The sequence below is a fragment of the Brassica napus genome, chromosome C5 (assembly GCF_020379485.1).
Source record: "Brassica napus cultivar Da-Ae chromosome C5, Da-Ae, whole genome shotgun sequence".
Lineage (NCBI taxonomy): Eukaryota > Viridiplantae > Streptophyta > Magnoliopsida > Brassicales > Brassicaceae > Brassica > Brassica napus.
The window spans coordinates 36,362,064-36,383,225 of NC_063448.1; the positions used below are offsets into that span (position 1 = coordinate 36,362,064).

The 21,162-nt window shown below is 47.2% G+C and overlaps 4 protein-coding genes across 4 annotated transcripts; 1 reads left to right on the forward strand and 3 right to left on the reverse strand.

Moving 5' to 3' along the window:
- The first annotated feature begins 703 nt into the window (after nt 1-703).
- LOC125587650 lies at nt 704-3,107 on the forward strand. Its single transcript, XM_048758527.1, has 2 exons — nt 704-914; nt 997-3,107. The coding sequence occupies exon 2, from the start codon at nt 2,015-2,017 to the stop codon at nt 3,089-3,091; it is 1,077 nt and encodes a 358-aa protein (XP_048614484.1). The 5' UTR covers nt 704-914; nt 997-2,014; the 3' UTR covers nt 3,092-3,107.
- A 1,510-nt stretch (nt 3,108-4,617) lies between these two features.
- Nucleotides 4,618-6,999, reverse strand: LOC125587230. Its single transcript, XM_048757439.1, has 2 exons — nt 5,689-6,999; nt 4,618-5,616 (listed from the first exon to the last, which is right to left on the reverse strand). Exons 1-2 carry the CDS (start codon nt 6,997-6,999, stop codon nt 4,618-4,620), a joined length of 2,310 nt encoding a protein of 769 aa, XP_048613396.1.
- A 3,307-nt stretch (nt 7,000-10,306) lies between these two features.
- Nucleotides 10,307-12,565, reverse strand: LOC125587651 (midasin-like). The gene is made up of 6 exons (XM_048758528.1): nt 12,445-12,565; nt 11,584-11,975; nt 11,339-11,471; nt 11,179-11,264; nt 10,998-11,083; nt 10,307-10,636 (listed from the first exon to the last, which is right to left on the reverse strand). The coding sequence occupies exons 1-6, from the start codon at nt 12,563-12,565 to the stop codon at nt 10,612-10,614; spliced, it is 843 nt and encodes a 280-aa protein (XP_048614485.1). The 3' UTR covers nt 10,307-10,611.
- Nucleotides 12,566-12,661: 96 nt separating this feature from the next.
- Nucleotides 12,662-20,713, reverse strand: LOC125587649. Its single transcript, XM_048758524.1, has 2 exons — nt 18,249-20,713; nt 12,662-12,906 (listed from the first exon to the last, which is right to left on the reverse strand). The coding sequence occupies exons 1-2, from the start codon at nt 19,492-19,494 to the stop codon at nt 12,884-12,886; spliced, it is 1,269 nt and encodes a 422-aa protein (XP_048614481.1). The 5' UTR covers nt 19,495-20,713; the 3' UTR covers nt 12,662-12,883.
- Nucleotides 20,714-21,162: the final 449 nt, after the last annotated feature.

Consider the following 21,162-nt stretch of genomic DNA (forward strand, 5'->3'; position numbering starts at 1 on the left):
GCATGAATCCGGCGCAGCGTCTTCTCATCTCGGAGGCGAGGGAACAATTTCGGGATGATGACGATGGTCAAGAAGCAGTGGACATCTCGTGCATTCCGATCAGCTATTATCCGGGAAATATTTTTGCGGAGGAGAGTCCGCTGGAAGCCTGGCGGGTGCATCCTTCTGTTGTCGACGGTCAGGAGTGGCCGAACGTCGAGAAGACGAAGTCCACTGTAGAATCAGTGGAGGCGATTCTCCGATATCTCACTGCGCACGGGGTCTCGTTTATAATCCCGAAGGAAAACCAAAGGCCTTGGTCCCCGCCGAGAGGTTACCAATGTGTCTACGAGTCGTACTTCCAAAACGTCACGAAGCTGTGGTTTCCGATTCCCCGAATCGTCACGGCCTACGCGTTCCGCAGGGGGGTTGCTCTGAGTCAGCTAATGAATGGCTCGCTTCGCCTGATGGTTGTTTTGTCGGTGATCGCGGCTGAAGCGGGGATGTCGTTGAGCGTGAGGGCATTCGAGGAACTGACTTCGGCCTCAATCTCTGATGACGGGCTAGTCTCGACGAGGATGCGTCCAAACTACAACGTGGTTACCGGGTATCCGACCAAAACCTCAGACTGGCAGCGTTCATACTTCTACGTGAAGTCGAATAGGTCGGCATTTGAGGAACCGCCGAGATCTAGCTGTCGTGTTTTTTGGAATGCGGAGATGGGTATAGCATACTGATTTAATGACGACTGTTGCGCGTACTTATCTGATATTTTGTGTTTGTCTTTTTTTTTTTTGCAGTTGGTCACCCGAATATTGCCACCTACCCCGAGGATTGGAAGACAAGTGCCCGAACCGTTGCGCTGCAGAAACAAGATTATTGGGAGAATTTTACTCGGGATAGGACTTGCAGATCTATTGATCGAATCGCCAACAGTGAGCCCTCACTTTTTCCTTCTTTATTTCCGAGTGATTGTTCGATAACTTACCAGTTTTCCTTTTTCCTTTCTTTTTGCAGGGGATTGGATCTCGGACTCCCTCCCTCTTGTTAATCAGTCAACGACGAAGAGATTGTCGCTTTTTACTCGAGCCGAGCAGAAAGAAATTAATCGAGCTAGATCCATGAAGCAATTACCAGATCTCAGTCTCATCGTGGCCGGGAAGTTAGGTACCCAAAAGGGGACTTCTGGGGGTAAGGTTGGTACTTCGGGGCCGGAGACTACTGACGCTGTTCCTGTTACCGCCGAGCAAGCACCTACCGGCGGTTCTTCTCAGGGGAAGAATTCAAAGAAGAAGAAGAGAAACATGGAGGCTCGGAAGGAGCCTAATGATGTGGAGCGAACCGACGTGGGTGATTCCTCCAAGAAGGATGGGAAGAAGAGGAAGGCCGGGGATCCGCCTGTAGAAGACGCTCCCAAGAAGAAAAAGATGAGGAAGAAAGATTCCTCCTTGCCCCGACCATCCTCAGTTTGTGAGGAGGAACTCCAGGCTTTGGTCCCTGATGCTACTCCCGAGGCTGGAACCTCGGATGATGACGAGAACGAGACCATCGCCTTGCGTCGGCGGAGACGAGAGGGTCAGACGACAGAAGGAGGGTCTCTTGGAGTCTCGACGGGAGATCGGGGCGTCTTGGAGGTTCCGAGGAAATTGCAAGCTTCCGGGGGACAGCAAGTCCGCCTGATGGGCGATTCCTCAGCTCATATCACGGAGGGATCTGAGACCCGCGTGTCCGGACGTCCCAAAGAGACCCCGGAAGATGGGTTCAAGTTTGAGTTTAATCGCGAGCTTCCGTTAGCTTGTTACCCAGAAGATTGTGCTCGTTTGCTGCAATCGGTTAAGGGCGGCCCCGACCAGCTTCCTCCGGTAGGGGATCTCCTCTTTAAGGACGAGTATGAACACGCCGCTTGCTCGTCTGTTAAGGTAAGCGTTTGCCCGCGCTTTTCCATCACTTGTTCTCGATATTTTGTCTAACTTTTTCTTTGTTGTGCCCTGATCAGAGTCAAGGCGATTGGAACGTACTCGTTGAGAAGTACGATATGGCGTTAAGGCGAACCCGAGAGCAGGTTCGTGAGGGCGAGGAAGCTAGGAAGAAAACCGAGGAAGCTCTCCGAATTGCGTTGCGAGACAAGTCCGACGCGATTACTCGGGAAAAAGCCCTCAGAAAGGCGTTCGACGAGACGAGGACGTCTGACGCGGCGGAATTGCAAATGTGCAAAGAGTCCATGAAGAACCTCGAGTTGGTGCTGGACAAGGTGGCAAAGGAGAAGGCCGAGTTAGAGAAGGCAAGGGCTGCGGAGTCGCTGAAGTACGAGGAAGAGATGAATAGGCTTCGGAAGTCTCGCAGGTACGAAGTCACGCATGAGAGGATCCGCGTGATGATCGCTATGATTGCCAAGGCCGAAAAACGCTTTCATAGGATTTCTCTTCGGGAAGCGCGAAGGGACAAGTACGAAGAGGCTCGATGCCTGCAAGGCCAAGCTTTCGGGACGAGGAGATGTCTCGAGCGGATCAAGGATGCGGGAACTGAAATCCCGCCGGAGATTATCGAGACTTTTGCTGGGCAGGAGGAGCATTACAAGCGGGAAGCAGCTCGTCTCGAGGTTAAGGAGATTCCTGAGGAAGATCTTTGCCTTTCTCCGTTGGTGTTGGAATCTCGGTTCTTAATCGACGAGGTTTGGCGGCAGATCGATCCGTTCGGATCGAATATTGATTTGATCGACTCTGAAGCCGCTATTGCTCTCCGAACTCCCCGCGCTAATCGAGATCCACCCCCCGAAGATCAGATGAAGGAACCCGCCCAAACCGCTGGATCTTCCACCCAGCGCGCTGACCAAGATGCTGATCTTACGAAGCAAACGTCGATGGATGCGGTCATTCCGGAGGACGGAGCTGTGCCTACCATTGTCCTGACTGATTCTCCTACGAAGGCGTCTAAAAATCTAAGTTCTTCGACGTCTTCTTCTGAAGAGCTTAAGAAGGATGGCGGCGTTTCTGCGGGTCGTCCGGAAGGCGTTTCCACGGCGAACGAGGACCCACCGATCCTAACTTTTGGTCGTATCTCGGGTCCCGGGGAGAAAGATGGCACGGTGAGCAAAGATCCCCCGGCTATTTGACGGATGAAGACCGCTGTTTGTTGTAGCTTTCTTTTTTTTATTTTGTTCTAGGCTCATGGAAGCCCTTGACTTTATGTATTGTGTAATCGACCTTGATAGGTCTTGTTGTTCGGTACTGGGATAGTTCCATTTTTTCGTTAAGACTTCTTATTTTTATCAAGTACTTTCATCGTAAGTGCATTGTGAACGAACACAAATGACTTAAATGATTTTGAAGTAATTCATTGCTCGTTAACTTAATCCCACCAATCTTGTTTGCGATTAGTCGGGTATCCGGATGCTTCACAGTAACCGAAAGAAATTTGGTCGGCCAACCCACTATTCTTCAATTTGTGATAAGATCTGGAAATTTTGCTCGCGAATTGGTCAATGCGAGAAGCATCGGTGACTCTGTTTTTCCCTTCGTTCGATATCTGATCGGGATACGTTCGATTGATTGGGACGAGTGCTCGTGCGCCGCATTCGAGTTAAGGGGCTGGCATCGTTTGCTCGGATTTTTACTCTCGTTATTTTGCTTGAGAAAAAACAAGATAAGTAAACAGGTTTTTTTTTTTTGGGCGAGTAAAAGGTGATGTAGATCATTTACTCGCTCTTGCAAGTTACTCATTTTACGAGTAGAAACGTCGAAGATGCATGGAGTTCCAAGCTCGTGGGATTGCCTCTCCGCGGGAAGTCTCGAGTCGGTATACTCCTGGTTTGACGACTCGAATGATCTTGTATGGTCCTTCCCAATTCGCGCCGAGCTTTCCGGCGTTGGGTTCTTTGGTGTTTTCGAAGACTTTTCACATGACCAGATCACCGAGCTCAAGAGGGCGCGAGCGGACCTTCTTGTTATAGTAGCTCTCGATTTGATTTTGGTAATTCTGGATCCGAAGGAGGGATTGGTCGCGTTTCTCTTCTAGTTCATCGAGGGCATCTAGTAGCATCTCTTGGTTAAGCTCGACGTGCTGAGGCATCTTGGATCGGCGGAGACTTGTGACGTTGACCTCAACCAGAGACATTGCCTCCATCCCGTAAGCGAGAGAGAAGGGGGTAGATTTTGTTGCTCCTCGAGGAGTCGTCCTGTGCGACCAGAGGACGCCGTCGAGTTCGTCGGCCCAGTATCCCTTCTTGAGATCAAGACGCTTCTTGATTCCGTCGATGATAATCTTATTCGAGGATTCTGCTTGTCCGTTTCCTTGAGGGTATCTCGGTGTCGAGGGGCTTAGTCGGATGTCCCACTTGCTACAGAAATCTTTGAAATTTCCGGACATAAATTGTGATCCATTGTCCGTCACAATCTCGTACGGTAGGCCGTGGCGACAGATGATGTTTTTCCAAACAAAACCGCGAACTTCCTTCTCAGTAACCTGCGCGAAGGCTTCTGCTTCAATCCATTTGGTGAAGTAGTCGGTTAATACCAACACGAAACGACGTTGGCGAGAATTCGGCATTGGTCCGATGATATCCATCCCCCATCGCATGAATGGGTAAGGAGCTGCGGAGGTTCGCAGTAGTTCGGTTGGGCTGTGGATACTCGGAGCATGTCATTGACATTTGTCGCATCGCCGAGCATACGCTTCGTAGTCGGTATTCATAGTTGGCCAGAAGAATCCTAAGTTTCGAATTTTTAAAGCTAGTGCTCGGCCTCCGGAATGGTTACCGCCTGCTCCTTCATGAGTCTCGGCCATTACTAGCTGCGTTTGCTCGCCAAAAATGCAGTTGAGGAGGACCTTGCTAGCTGTTACCCGGTGGAGTTCTTCTTCTATGACGACGTAGTGCGCGCTGCGTCTCTTTAATCGTCTCGCGGCCCATTTATCAGTGGGAAGTATGCCCTTGGTGAGATACTGGATGAATTCAGTTCTCCAGTCCAGTATCAACTGATCTTGGTCTGTCATCTCGGAGTCGTCATTGGTCGGAGATAAGGGCGTTGTTTCGGATTCCGTAGTGACGAAGTTAGCTGCCTCCGTTGAGATGTCGATGCTTGGTTTTTCGATTCGATGGATCGGAATAGTCCTTTTGACTTGATCGCGGAGCTTGCTTCCGAGTGCTGCCAATGCATCGGCACATACATTCTTTCCGCGAGGAACCTTTGTGAGTTCGAAGAATTCGAACTCTTTAGCTAACGATTGTACGACTCGGAGGTAAGCGTCCATTCTGTCGTTGTGCGCATCATAATCACCGCTGAACTGACTGGCAACGAGCTGTGAGTCGCAGTATGCACTGAGCCACTTAGCTTTGACTGCTTTTGCGAGACGAAGGCCAGCGATGAGCGATTCGTACTCCGCCTCGTTGTTTGATGCCGGGAAACCAAACCTGAACGACTGTCGAATGAGTTCTCCCGATGGAGATTGAAGTTGAACTCCTGCTCCTGAGCCTTTGTTTGTCGAGGAACCGTCGACATGCAGGATCCAGGTTGAACCTGAGTTTTCTAAATCTTGAGCGAGTTCCGGGGATAACTCCACGAGGAAATCGGCGAGGACTTGAGCCTTAGCGGGTGTCCTACATTTGTAAGTGATGTCGAGCTCTCCGAGTTCAATCGCCCACTTGGTAATACGGCCAGCTCTGTTCGTGTTTTGCAAAACAGTTCAGAGCGGCTGGTCGGTAAGAACTTCTACCGAGTGCGACTGAAAATAGGGGCGGAGTTTCCTCGCTGATTCGACAATGGCCAAGGCCATCTTCTCAACTGTCGGGTGTCGGGTTTCTGGTCCGGTCATCCTTCTACTCATGTAGAAAACAGGTCGTTGTTCTCCTCGGTCCTCCTTGATTAGTACACTGCTGACTGCGGCGGACGAAACTGCAATGTAGAGGGATAAAACGTCGCCTACGTCTGGCTTTGCCAAGATCGGAGGCGTCGTCAGGTAGTGCTTGAGCTGATTAAAAGCCTCTTCGCACTTATCGTCCCAGATGAATTTCTTATTTCCTCGGAGGAGATCGTAGAAGGGGAGACATTTGTCGGTGGATCGGGAGATAAAACGATTGAGTGTTGCGATTCGGCCGGTCAGTCGTTGGACTTCTCGGCAGTTTCTCGGGCTGGGTAGGTCGAGGACGGCTGATATTTGCTTCGGGTTTGCTTCAATTCCCCGCTGTGTCACTATGTAGCCAAGGAATTCTCCGGATGACACGCCAAATGTGCACTTGGCTGGGTTTAACTTCATTTTGTACGTGTTTAGGATGTCAAAACACTCCCGTAAGTGCGTTAGGTGGTCGTCAGCTCGGATTGATTTGACGAGCATATCATCGATGTAGACTTCCATTGTTGCACCAAGCTGTTTAGCGAACATACGGTTGACAAGTCGCTGGTACGTCGCTCCGGCATTCTTCAGCCCGAAAGGCATCACTTTGTAGCAGTAGGTTCCTCGATCGGTTATGAACGACGTCTTCTCTCGATCATCCGGATGCATCATAATCTGGTTGTATCCTGAGAAAGCGTCCATAAATGTGAGCATTTCATTGCCGGCAGTTGACTCAACGAGTCTGTCGATGTTCGGGAGCGGGTAGCTATCCTTTAGACAGGCCTTGTTGAGGTCGGTAAAGTCGACGCACATGCGCCACTTGCCATTTTTCTTTTTGACGACCACTGGGTTGGCGAGCCATTCCAGGTAACGGACTTCCGTTATGGAGCCCACGCTCAGTAAGCGTTCGACTTCCTCGACGACTGCTTTGGATCTTTCGGGACCCAACTTTCGTCTCTTCTGTCGGATGGGCTTAATATTCGGATCTACGTTCAACTCGTGAGTCGTGATGGACGGGTCGATCCATTGCATGTCAGACATTGACCAAGCAAAGGTAGACAAGTTTTGCTTCAGGAAATCCAGGATAGCACGCTGCATCTCGTCCGATAGATAGGCGCCTACTCGTAGCACTTTACTTGGATCCGACTCGTCGATCGGGACTTCGAGCACTTCTTCCTTTTGTGGGCAGACCATACTTATTGGAGGGGAAATCTAGTTGACTAGTGATTGTGAACGTTGTAACTTGACCGTGGCGATTAAGAGATCTCGTGCAGCTCGTTGATCTCCTCTCACCGTCTTAATGGTACCATCCATTCCCGGGAATTTGACACACTGATGGTATGTGGATGCAATTGCTCGCATAGAGTATAACCATGGGGTCCCTAGTATCACGTGATAGGGAGCCTTGGTGCTGACTACCGAGAATTTGACCATCCGAGCTACCCCCTCTGCTTGTACCGAGAGACGGATAGTCCCCAGGATTACCTCGGAGGAACCGTTGAAGCCAGTGAGAGTTCTGGAAGACGGTTTCACGTCTTTTAAGTCGATTCCCATTTTTACGAGAGTTTTGCGAAATATGATATCGACCGAACTACCAGTATCGATTAGCACTTTGGTAACATCGTACTTATCGATAGCCAAAACGACGAGAAGGGGATCGTTATGAGGGAAATTTACTCCAAGGAGGTCTTCTGTCGAGAAGGAAATTGGGAGATCGGTTGGGAGCTTCTGTGGCCAACGCTGTGAAGTATCCACCATTCGACGGTGATCCTTGACCGCCCGTACTGAATCCCCGCAAGGCGGAGATCCTCCCATAATCACGTTGATCCGCGGCCTGACGCTTGTTTGCTTTTTGATGAGAAGAGCTCGGAGGTCCTCGCTCTCCTTTGGTGATTCGGCTCTTTTACGGTCCAGCTTTGTACGCAGATCGTTAATTCGTGCGTTAAGCTGATCTCGCAAATCGACGATAGGATTATCGCCTGTAGATGCTGGTGAAGGTCCTTGGCTCAATGCATGCTTGGTTCTTTTAGCGTTAAGCTTGACTCGGAAATCGGAAGGTCCGGGAGTCTCGTTATTTGTCGACGTGATCTTCCGCTTGAGGAGCGTACGTAGGTCCAACGGGTCAAGAGCTTCCTCGAGATCGCTCTCTTCGTCTGATGAGGGCTCCGGTTTGACGCGAATAACTTCGATCCTTTGTCTGACCGCTGGTTGATCCTCCTCAGCTGAGGCGTCACCATCGTCGTCCTGATGTGGTGTTTGCTCGGCAACCTTAGGCTTTTGGTCGTCTTGACGCGGTTTTCCTTGATTTTTTCGCTGATTTTTCCTATCCTTGTTCCTGCTCCAACTGTTCTCGCTTTTAGGCTTCGGAGGAGGGATCTTGATTTCGCCGCTTTCGAGCGAGGAGAGGAATTGTGCGAAAAGTGTCTTGCACTCTGAAGTGTCGTGGCCTTTTACACCGTGGAGTTTACACGACTTGGTAAGTCCTGGAGGGGTCCGGGAGGAACCTGCTGCGGAATCGACCTGGGTGACCGCGGCCGTCACTGTTGCTCGGGGGGATTCGCTCGGAGGATCGGCTTCTCGATGAAAGGTGTTCCATTTCTTCCCGTTTTCGTCGACGACGTAAAGGAGACCATTCTTACGGTTGTTTTGTCACTGGGAGCATGCTGACGAGGTTCGACGTGAGCTATAGCAGTGTTTTTAGGCGCTGATTGCTTCGCCGAGTTGTGCCTGCTCATGATGGCTTTGGTGTCCTCTTCCATACGAATGAAGTTGTGGGAACGAGCAACGGCGTCTTGCAACGATGTGGTGGGAGACCGATAGAGGTCTTCTCGGAACTTACATTCTACGTGGAGATTGTTCCTCAGGACGTCGACGGCGATGTGATCTGGAATGTCGATTCTTGGCACGACTGACTTAAACCGTTCCATGTAATCGCGAAGGCTCTGGTCCTTCGTTTGCTTGAGGTTCCAGAGGGTTGAAGCTGTTACTTCGCGTTTGGTGAACATGATGTAAGTCTTGAGAAACGCCGAGGAGAGCTCTTTGAAGCTGCTAATCGAGTTCTCTTCGAGTCCCGAGAACCAAGTTAATGCTTGTTCATTGAGTGTTTCGACAAAAAGTTGGCAATATCCCGCGTCTCTTTCGTCGGGAGCAAGTCTGGATCTTGCCACCGCGATGTTGAAAGCTGTCAGATGCTCGACGGGATCTCCCCCCCGGTTTGTACTCTGGGAGACGCAACTTGTCCATTTTTTGGAGTTTGACCCCCGTCAATTCTTCGGTGAAAGGAGTGCGCGACGTTGACGCGATGACGCTGTCGATCTCAGGTACTGCGCTCGTTGCTTGGTGAATCCTCGAGCTCATTTGTTGGAAATTTAACTTTAGCTCGGCGATTTCTCGGACAGTTGATGGGTCGGATGCTGCCGGAAGAGCATCAGCGATGAGGGTCTCAGCGAGTTGAAGAGTAGGGTCAACTGGGTTCGTCGTTCGCCCTTCTGTCGGAGTAGGGGGGTTTGTATTGAAGAGGTGACGACGGAGTGGTTGCGAGCTGCCGGTGGACGCGTTGAGGGCAGCGACGATGGCGGCGAGCTGGTCATTTGTCGTCTTTTGGACCTCTTCTTGATGGGCGAGTCGAGCTATGACTGAACTCATGAACTCCGACGAGAGAAGGGGAGGAGACGGAGGAGGCGGAGGAGGTGTGAGTGCCGGCTCCTCTCCTGAGGTATCTGGGTTCGTACCTCCGGTGGTCATTTCGGTCTAGAAACACTGGGTCTGTTCGGCCCCACGGTGGACGCCAATTGTTTAAGGTGAGATTGGTCTCGGAGAGAGTAAACAATACTAAAAATGGGACGAACAGAGGCGTTTATTAGATTTCGACATGAGGTTACAAAGGTGGAGAAAGTAAAAGAGCCGGAGCTCGTGAGAGCTTAAACCGGAAAAATACAAACAGCAGAGAGATGATTGTACGGACAATAAATCCTAATCTCGCCGCCGAGTTTGTGTAGCTAAGTGTCGATATCTTTCTCCTTTGCTTTCCTCTCCTTTTATAGTATGTTCGATCGTCTTAACTTAATCTCCTTTTAGTTGATTGGGCCTTGTCGGCCTTTCGGGCCTGATTAGGTGAATGCTCGCCCTGAGCTGTTTAGTCGATCGATCGCGCTCTGTTTGCTCTCCGCTTCGACTAAAAGCATTCCTTGGTTAAGTCGAAGCCTTGAGCATCGGCTTCCGAGCTGATGGCAATCCGGCTTACTGGATTGGGCCTTTTGTTCGATGGGCTTTGTGGATGGGTTAAATCCATCCCCAACATTTCTCCACAAAGATTCTGAACTTTTAAGAAGATTCCAATATGTTTTACAGGAAAGACGGAAGAATGAATGGGAAAAAAAAAACTTTGGAACTATACCTTGTTCTGTTTCTTCTCAACCGCATGAAATGCAGACTTAATATCCGCAAACACTTCAGGCTTAAATGACTTTTGGTGCGTATACACCATCTACAAAGGTTGAAATCATGATCAAAATCAGTGTGAAAAGAAACAGATTATAATATTAAAGCGTATCACGACTCCGTACCTGTTGGAAAAGGGAACGCGCTATTGATAGTAAGGAACCAGGCATTTCTTGGTAGGATTGTGCGCTTTTCCATAGAACTCGTGAAGCAGAAAGAAATTTCCGAGGTGCTGATTGGATGTCAACGTCACAATTTAAGGTGACTATTTATTTGCTGTCCGACCATGTCGTGAAAGCTACATTAACGCATTCAAGCACCGTCTTGAGTTCGCTGTCATCTTCTTCTTTTGAAGACCTATCCTTTTTATCTTATGCTGTTGTAGTTTATCCTTTCAATCAAAGAGTATGGACAATTCCCTCTATTATTTGTAATCAAGCAAGTTGAAGTTAATGAAAAAGTTGTGCTTCAAAAAAAATGAAGAGGATAGTCCTTAACAGCAAAAGGATTATCCCTGCAAAAACATTAATAAAAAAGCTTTTACTTTTTGTTAATGAAACCCTAGTTTTTCATCATGCAACATTGAAAGTGTATTATCCTGGGGGGTAAGCATTGCAATCACAGTACAATGCATCAATAATTGTCGCTAATAAATGTTAGGTATACCAAAGTTGAAGGAAAAGTATAAAACATGTTAGCTGCCACACCAAATGCTAAGATTTCACACCGTTTAATGGAGTTACATCACTTACAGAATCTGATCAATGGTAGCTGTTTTCACAGGCTGAATCAGCATAGAAGGCGACATAATCCGACAGTTACCGATCTCTGAGATACTCTGTACGCCCCGTGAACATGAATGAGATGAAAGAAATATGTTACATAATGCGCAATCTAGGAACGACTGAACAAAAGTCATTTAGTTTTGTTTACCATGAGACCGATTTGACAATTTTTCCACAAAACAGAATGCCACCAGTACCACATTTCGAGAACAAAACCAGCAATTTTGGTGTCCACTGCAACAAAGCCAAATATAAGAAACCAGATAACTTAAGTAGACAAAAGTAATTGAAGATCCGACTTTATTTACCCCGGAGGACAGAGGCACGGGCATCAATTGCCCACAGTAGTTTTTGATGAGCTACAAGAGTCTGTGGAGGTCTTGTTGAGGATAAGGAATACTCTAGAGCAGGTTTAAGCAGATTTCGAATATCCAAAAGATCCTGCAACTAAGTAAAGTAAGTTTTAGAGAAGTAAACAGGAAGCTTGATTTTAACCAGGGATTTACAAAGAGTAGTGCACCACATCGACATTTTAATTCAATTATTCACTAACCTTATGTTCAGTAGATTGTGCCACCAAGAGGTGCTGAAGTACAGCAAGTAACTCTACATCTAACGAACTACTTTCACTTCTAGCAATAGAATATATCTCCATCCAACTGCTAAATCCAAACCCTGTAGCCACAATCTCTGGGCGAAAAATACAGCATGCAGCAGATCTATTTTCAATATTATCATTCTCACTGTAAACCATTCTATCCTGCATTCTCTTCTTCTCTAGTTCCATCCTCTCCAAAAACATCTGGTGATGATGGTCAACTGTGAGAGCAGATAGAGACATTTGATTACACACGGTAGAATAAAGAAAACAAACCTGGTAAATCTCATCCAGCTGAAGAGCAGCTGCATCATCCTTGTCAGCAATGTAAGATGAAATGCAAAGACCTGTTACAACGACGTTAATTACAGGTACAATACTCTCAACTGATGGAGTGAGTTTCTTTTCAGCTTATATTTTCCTTATAAAACTAAGCTAGTTCGATCACAGAAGCTGCCTTTGTAAAAATGGCAAAAAAAAATACCAAAAGGATATCAAACAATCAAATATAAAAAGCACTGTATATCCTTCACGCATTTAAAAATTAAGAAACATTTAGCATATTTCACCGAAGTTCTCTGATAGGTACTCATAACATTCTCTTGGCGTAGTTTATTTTATGAAAAATCTATACAGTAGATGCCGCAATTCCGTATATTTCTACGTTAACCCACAACAATCAACAATCAATTATCCCCTGCTTGAAGACAAAATTATAGATAGTGCTCAGCAATGTTTCTTGAACACTACATTCTGCTTGTATTTGAGACAAGTAAATTGAAACATGATGAGCAAAATTTAATTAAGAAAAATTACCTTCCAAGGCAAGCAAACATAACTCAGGGCCCGAAAATGCAATGGCTTTGGTAAGATGATCATTTCCTGCCAAACACCAAACAAATGTCAGAAGAGAGTTTAATTTCTTTAACAGAACCATAAAGAGTGTTGTGACACCCGGTTTTTTCGGGATATAATAAATAAATAAAAGCGGAAATTAAATAAAATCGAAATAATAATAATAATAATCTCCATATCATAATATAAAAGTCAATACGATACCATAAGTCAAAATGAAAGTACTGATAACAACATAAGTCCAAAATATATAAAGACAACATAATTCCAAAATATAAAGACGAGAAGTCTGAAATAAGAAATAACATAAACGATAAAAGCCCAAAAGCCTAGAGGCCCGATAACGATAAAAGCGATAAAACGATAGAAGCCCAAAAGCCCAATAGCACCGGTCCGAAAATCACTCCTGCTCGTCGGTCTCACCTGAAAGGGGGAAAGAAGGAGGGGTGAGCGACAAGGGAATCGCCCAGTGAGGTATGGGATGCTAAACCGCAAACCACTGACTTAGTTCATAGCACTACAGCTATGTAGGCCTAGCTCTAGCATGAGACAATCACGGTGCCTATTACACCACACAGAACAATCATATGCCTATTGCACCATACAACGAGAAACAATGCGATGATAGTACATAGCTATTCTCTGCACCCCGCATTCTCCTCATAAGGATATACATATATAACTCTACAGGCGTCGCTAGCACAGTAGTCCACACTGCACTCCGCAAATCTCTAAAGCGTCGTAAGTACAAACGTCTATGTACCTACGCAAATCTCCACAAACATGGCAGTCAGTGCAAACGTCTCTGCACCCCGCAAAACTCCTCAAACATAGGCAGCCAGTACAGACGTCTCTGCACCCCGCAAATCTCCACACTTGGACTCGCATATATATACATATATATAACAATTCTTAACATCAATCATTTCAATCAACAGTTGAATCCTCTATTATCCTATTTCCGGTTTATTAATCAATAATAATAATAAACAAGCAAGACTCTCAAACAGACTCGATTCACAGAGACGGATCATGTTTCGAAACTAAACTTTTCATAACGGTAGTACGACTCTCAAACAGACTCGATTCACAGAGACGGATCATGTTTTGAAACTAAACTTTTCATAACGGTAGTACTAAACTAGTTCGGGATTTAAACGGAAAAGCCCGCACCTTAGCAACAAGAAGAAGTGGTATCTATGAACTCCAGATGCTCAAATAGACTCCAAATCTGAAATCAGGGTGAAAAATCGAGTCAGAACGCCTTTCGGGTTTAAAACGGGTCTGGTCAATGTCTAGAGAAAAGTCAACCCGCTGGTCAAATGTCAATCCGGTCAACCCTTGACCAGAAATCAATTTGACCTAACCGATCGGTTTACCATAACCGATTTCGAATTCAATTGAACCAGATCCTAATTAATTGCAATTCGGCTTACTTCTAACCAAAAATTAATTTCCAATAACCAACCAGTTTAACCTAACCAGCCCAAAATCGATTTAAACCAGTCAAACCACCGGTTGACTGAGTCACCGAGTTGACTCACCGAGTCGACTCAGCCGAGTTGGCTGAGTCACCGGCGAGTCACCGGCTCAGGTCACCGGCGGCGATGGAAGAGGGGCGGTGGCTTACTGGAAAAGTTACCAGCGGCGGCGAAGGTGCGGCGGCGATGCGGCGGCGGCTTCCCGACGGCGGACTGACGGTGGCCAAGCACGGCGGCTCCGAAGAATGGCGGTCGGAGACGGTGGCGCGTGGCCAGAATGCGTGGTGACTCCGACGGACTGCGGCGGCGCGTGCGTTTCACGCGAGCGCGGATGCGAAACTTCGGGAGGCTCTAGCGGCTTCTTCCGGGCTCCGATTGCGGCGTGGTTGGTGTCTACGGCTTCGTCTCGACGAGAGGAACACGACAGTGGTCTTGCATGCATGAGATTCTCAACGGTTAGGGAGATATGATCGATTTACTAAAACGGCCGAAACTGAACTAAATGCATGATGGTTTTGCGGTGGTTACCTAGGGTTGCGAACGGTGGTGTCGAGATGAACGTGATCACGGCACACGGTTGCTCCGGCGACCCACTCACTGTAAAATGATCACACTTCTTCTCTTAGCTCACCTTCTCTCTAACTCTTCTTTTTTTTTGTATGAAGTTTCTGAGAAACCAAAGTGGATAGAGGGGTTTTTATAACAAAATACCTTGGGCTTCTGAAATATGGTTTTGGGCCTCGACCTGAATTCTTTGGGCCAGAATTTGGGTCATTACAACTCTCCCCAACTAATAAGGAATTCTACCCCGAATTTCGAATCACCAACTGTCTCTCCAATGATGTCTGGAAATAGCTCCGGGTAATCAATCCTCATCTGGGGCTCAGACTCCCAAGTCTCCTCCTGAATACCATCTCTCTCCCAATGAAATTTGACCAACATGGTCATCATACCATGATCTGCTCTCACTTGGCGATCCAATATCTCTACTGGCTGACACGGCGCATGCAAATTTCTACCAAGATCACTGGGCGGCTGCTGCAAAATAAGCCCAGGTTCTCTCACGACTTTCCTCAAAACCGACATATGAAACACGTCATGGAAGTCTGATAACTCTCTTGATAAATCCAATCGGTAAGCAACTGCCCCAATCCGCTCCAAAATAGGATATGACCCCATATATCTCGGTTTAGGCTTCTTTAGCTTCCGAGTCTTAGATCATCCCTGAAATCTCCTCATTTTCAGGTATACCAGGTCGCCTACCTGGAACTCCAAATCCTTACGCCGCTTATCTGCATAACTCTTCTAACGGTCATGGGCTTCCTTAAGCCGAACCTTGAGCATCTCAACCTGCTCTACAGTCTCTTGAACCATGGCTGGTTCTATCTCACGTCGCTCCCCCACTTATGTCCAACAAAGTGGTGTGCGACAAGGTCTACCATATAGAGCCTCATATGGTGCCATCCCAATACTCGAATGATAGCTGTTGTTGTAGGCATACTCGGCTAGAGGTAGATACTTCACCGAACTACCTTCCCAATCTAAGACGCAAGCCCTGAGCATATCCTCTAAGGTCTGGATAGTCCTCTCTGACTGACCATCTGTCTGCGGGTGATAAACCGTACTCATATGAACTTTTGTCCCAAGCGCCTTCTGGAAGGCTCTCCAAAACTCGGACGTGAACTTTGTATCCCGATCCGATATAATGCTGACAGGAACTCCATGCAATCTCACAATCTCGCTGATGTAAGTCTGTGCTAACTGATCAGCTATGTCCGTCTTCTTAATCGCTAGGAAATGGGCTGACTTGGTAAGTCTATCCACGATTACCCATATGGCATTCTTTCCTCCTGAGGTGGTCGGTAAACCCGTCACAAAATCCATAATTACCATGTCCCATTTCCACTCTGGCAATGGTAGGTTCTGCAATAACCCGCTAGGCACCTGATGCTCGGCCTTGACCATATGACACGTCTGACACTGCAATATAAATGAAGCAACATCCCTCTTCATACCAGGCCAATGGTAATATCGCTTCAGATCCCTGTACATCTTCTTATTCCCCGGGTGGATAGAAAAATTCGAGTGATGTGCTTGCCGTAAGATCTCCTTCCTTAACGGCTCATCGTCTGGCACACAAACCCGGTTTCGATATATGTACATCCCACTGGAGGCTGTATGATAACCAACACTCTCCATCTCAATCTGCTTACACAAAGCCCCATCACTATCCTGAGCTTTGCGTATCCTCCATAGTAAATCTGCCTGCTCCACAGCCTCAACGCCAACTGTCTCTCCCTCTACAGTAACTGCACATAATCTGAGGCTAGTAAGTGTCTCCGTAAGCTCCTGAACTTCTCTGGTTCCCGATACATCGTTTCTGCGCCTACTCAAGGCATCCGCCACATGATTGGCTTTGCTCGGATGATAAGTAATCTCCAAGTCGTAGTCTGCTAACAACTCCATCCATCTACGCTGCCTCAAATTCAAGTCCGTCTGCGTAAATATGTACTTCAGACTCTAGTGGTCCGTGAAAATCTTCACCTTCTCTCCATACAAATATGACCTCTAGATCTTCAATGCAAATACAACTGCAGCTAACTCCAAATCATGTGTAGGATAGTTGACCTCGTGAGGCCTCAACTGACGTGATGCATATGCAATGACCAGACCTTCCTGCATCAATACACTTCCCAACCCGGTACTTGACGCATCAGTGTAGACCTCATATGGTATTCCTGGCCTCGGAAGTACCAAAACTGGCGTATGTGTCAGCTGTCGCTTCAACTCACCGAAACTCCTCGATGAATCGTCTGACCAATCAAACTTGACGTCTTTGCCCGTCAGCTTCGTCATCGGCTTTGCAATGCTTGCAAACCCCTTGACGAACTTCCTGTAGTACCCTGCTAAACCGAGAAAACTGCAGATTTCTGTAGCACTCTTTGGCGTCGGCCATTCTGAAATAGCGGTAAACTTCTCCTGATCTACGGCAACTCCTGCTTCTGAAACCACGTGGCCCAAAAATCCAATCATCCTCTGCCAAAAGCTACACTTACTCAGCTTGGCAAACAACTTGTGTTCCCGAAGCTTACCCAGCACAATCCGCAAATGCTCATCATGCTCTTCTCTACTTCGAGAATAAACCAAGATGTCGTCGATGAAAACGATCACACACTTATCCAAGGGCTCCCGAAACACATCATTCATAAGCTTCATGAACGCTGCTGGTGCGTTCGTCACCCCAAATGGCATCACCACAAACTCGTAATGTCCATAGCGTGTACGGAAGGCCGTCTTCCGCACGTCTCCCTCAGCTATCGCAATCTGGTGGTATCCCGATGCCAAGTCAATCTTAAAGAACCATGAAGCTCCCTGCAACTGGTCCAACAACTCGTCGATACGCGGAAGCAGATACTTATTCTTGATTGTCACTTTGTTCAGACCTCTATAGTCGATACAAAGTCTGAAACTCCCATCTTTCTTCTTCACAAACAACACTGGTGCTCCCCACGGTGAAGTACTCGGCCTGATAAATCCCTTATCCGATAACTCCTCCAACTGCTTCTTCAACTCCGCCATCTCAGCTGGTGCAAGGCGGTATGGGGCTCGTGAAACTGGTGCTACTCCTGGCTCCACCTCGATCCTAAGAACGTCTGCTCTAGCTGGTGGTTGCCCTTTTAAAGCCTCAAAAATGTCTTCGTACTCGGAAACCACTGGAATGTCATGCAGCTCCTGCTGACCATCCTCCTTAACCATCGAAATGGTCGCCAAAAATCCTTATGCTCCTCTCTCCAGTAGCTCATCTGCGCGCAACATGGAGACAATGGAAATTTCATGGTGCGTCTGAATCCCCTGGAATATGATCTTCCCTTCTGCTCTGGGGATATGAACTCTCGCTCTCGGATAATCCAGTACTACTCGATGTCGTGATAACCAATCCATCCCGAGTATAACATCATAGTAGTTCAGCTCCATCTCAGTCAAATCTCCGAACAAGTCGACTCCTCCAAGCATAATGGGTACATCGCGATGAACGCCGACTGCTCCCAATCTCTCTGTGCCGACTATCTGAATCTTCTTAGCCTTCGGTTCGAAGACACCCCGAAAGGACTAAGACTGGACTACACGCGGACTCACAAAACTATGAGAGGCTCCTGTGTCGAATAAGGTATGAGCTGACTCTCCTCAAACCAAAACCGATCCTACACGAGATTTTTACTACCTACACAAGATAACCACGCACCAAAATATTCAAACACAAACAAGTATGGAAAAGTCACATACCCGCTATCGGCTCAACTCCCTGGGGATCTCCAACTGCAAACACCCGTGGAGCGATCGCTGGACGCTTCAGTGGTGGTGGAAGCGCTGCATTGCCCCTCCTCGGACAATCTCTGTAGATCTGACCCGGCTGGTTACAGCCGTAACAGTTCATCGCTGCCACTGCTGGTGCTACTGCCGCTGCTGGCGCTGCAACATGAGTATGTGGTGGCTTCCTACAATTCTTTGAAAGATGCCAAAACTGATTGCAATTATAGCACTGGAAACACTCTCTAAAATGGTGGCGACGACAAAGTCCACAACGGGGTGCTCCAGTCTGCTCCCAAGGCCTCTTCTGCGACCCCGAAGCCCCTCCTGCCTTAGGCTGAACTGCTTTGGAGAACTTCTGGTCCTCACCCATACATTTCTCCTGCACAGCCGCCTTCTCTACCAGATCCTCCAAACTGGTGTAGGTAACCACACTGCACCTACCACGAAGCTCTACTCGCATCCCATCTAAGAACCTCCTGATCAGATCCTCCTCATCTATGTTGTTACCCACAAATCTGTGGAGTTGGTTAAACTCCCGCCCATACTCCCTGACAGACTTTGCACCCTGCCTCAAATGGTCGAAATCATTCTTCTTCTTCTCATGCAAAGCTTCCCTCGGAAAATACTTCTTGTTGAACGCGTAAAGAAAATCATCATATGTCAGCTCGCCACGGTGCATAAATCTCACTCCATCCCACCAGATTGATGCATCTCCACACAAATACAACTCAGCGATGTTAAGCTTGAGCCTTGGTGGGCACGAGATGGTCTTCAAACACTTATCCAAACTGTGCTTCCAATCCTGAGCAACTGTAGGTTCCGTCGTTCCACTGAAATGCTCCAAACTCACATACTTCATCTGTCCCAACACCCTGATAAATGTCTCATCAACCTCGGGCACCTGAACTGGGAAAGCAGGTGGCGGCGGTGGAACCTGAAAAACTCCTTGAACCGGCTGAACAGGAACCTGAGGGTACTGCTGGGCTGGAGCCAGCTGATGTGGAACCTGATGATCATGCTGAACATGAACTGGTGGGGCCTGCTGCATGTGAATCTGCGGGCCCTGCTGCACCTGAACCTGAGGACCATGCGGAATCTGCTGACCCTGCTGAACTGCAGCCATCTGTCTGGCAACCTCCTGAGCTGCTACTCGGGCAGCCTCCTGGGCAGCTAGCTGGACTGCCTCCTGTGCAGCCTGCCTAGCCGCATCCTGAACCATCTAACTCAAAGCATCCTGATCAATAGGCGGAGCCACCTGCTGCGGAACTGCGGGCTGGACATGCTCATCCTCAGCCTCTCTAGCAACTCCGTTGGTCTGAGTACGAACAACTCTCTTCCTGGGCGGCATCTGAAAGAAAAGCGAAAAAGTTAACTTATGCCGAACTCTGGATACCAACATTTAAGGAGTGATGCCGAACGGAAATGTGCTATTTATTTTCATTTTCAAAATTCCCAAATCCCCGAAAATATTTTGAAATCGTGTAAAACCGTTTAAACCGAATAAAATCGAATAAAACCAGGTCTCCAAAATCGCCATCCCGGGTCGGAGCCGGGACGGAACCCCGCTCTGAAACCAAAATTGTGACACCCGGTTTTCTCGGGATATAATAAATAAATAAAAGCAGAAATTAAATAAAACCGAAAGAATAATAATAATAATCTACATATCATAATATAAAAGTCAATACGATACCATAAGTCAAAATGAAAGTATTGATAACAACATAAGTCCGAAATAAATAAAGACAACATAATTCTGAAATATAAAGACGAGAAGTCTGAAATAGGAAATAACATAAATGATAAAAGCCCAAAGACCTAGAGGCCCGATAACGATAAAACGATAGAAGCCCAAAAGCCCAATAGCACCGGTCCGAAAATCACTCCTGCTCGTCGGTCTCACCTGAAAGGGGGAAAGAAGGAGGGGTGAGCGACAAGGGAATCGCCCAGTGAGGTATGAGATGCTAAACCGCAAACCACTGACTCAGTTCATAGCACTACAACTATGTAGGCCTAGCTCTAGCATGAGACAATCACGGTGCCTATTACACCACACAGAACAATCATATGCCTATTGCACCATACAACGACAAACAATGCAATGATAGTACATAGCTATTCTCTGCACCCCGCATTCTCCTCATAAGGATATACATATATAACTCTACAGGCGTCGCTAGCACAGTAGTCCACACTGCACCCCGCAAATCTCTAAGGCGTCGTAAGTACAAACGTCTATGTACCTACGCAAATCTCCACAAACATGGCAGCCAGTGCAAACGTCTCTGCACCCCGCAAAACTCCTCAAACATAGGCAGCCAGTACAGACGTCTCTGCACCCCGCAAATCTCCACACTTGGACTCGCATATATATACATATATATAACAATTCTTAACATCAATCATTTCAATCAACAGTTGAATCCTCTATTATCCTATTTTCGGTTTATCAATCAATAATAATAATAAACAAGCAAGACTCTCAAACAGACTCGATTCACAGAGACGGATCATGTTTCGAAACTAAACTTTTCATAACGGTAGTACGACTCTCAAACAGACTCGATTCACAGAGACGGATCATGTTTCGAAACTAAACTTTTCATAACGGTAGTACTAAACTAGTTCGGGATTTAAACGGAAAAGCCCTCACCTTAGCAACAAGAAGAAGTGGTATCTATGAACTCCAGATGCTCAAATAGACTCCAAATCTGAAATCAGGGTGAAAAATCGAGTCAGAACTCCTTTCGAACGGTTTAAAACGGGACTGGTCAATGTCTAGAGAAAAATCAACTCGCTGGTCAAAGGTCAATCCGGTCAACCCTTGACCAGAAATCAATTTGACCTAACTGATCGGTTTACCATAACCGATTTCGAATTCAATTGA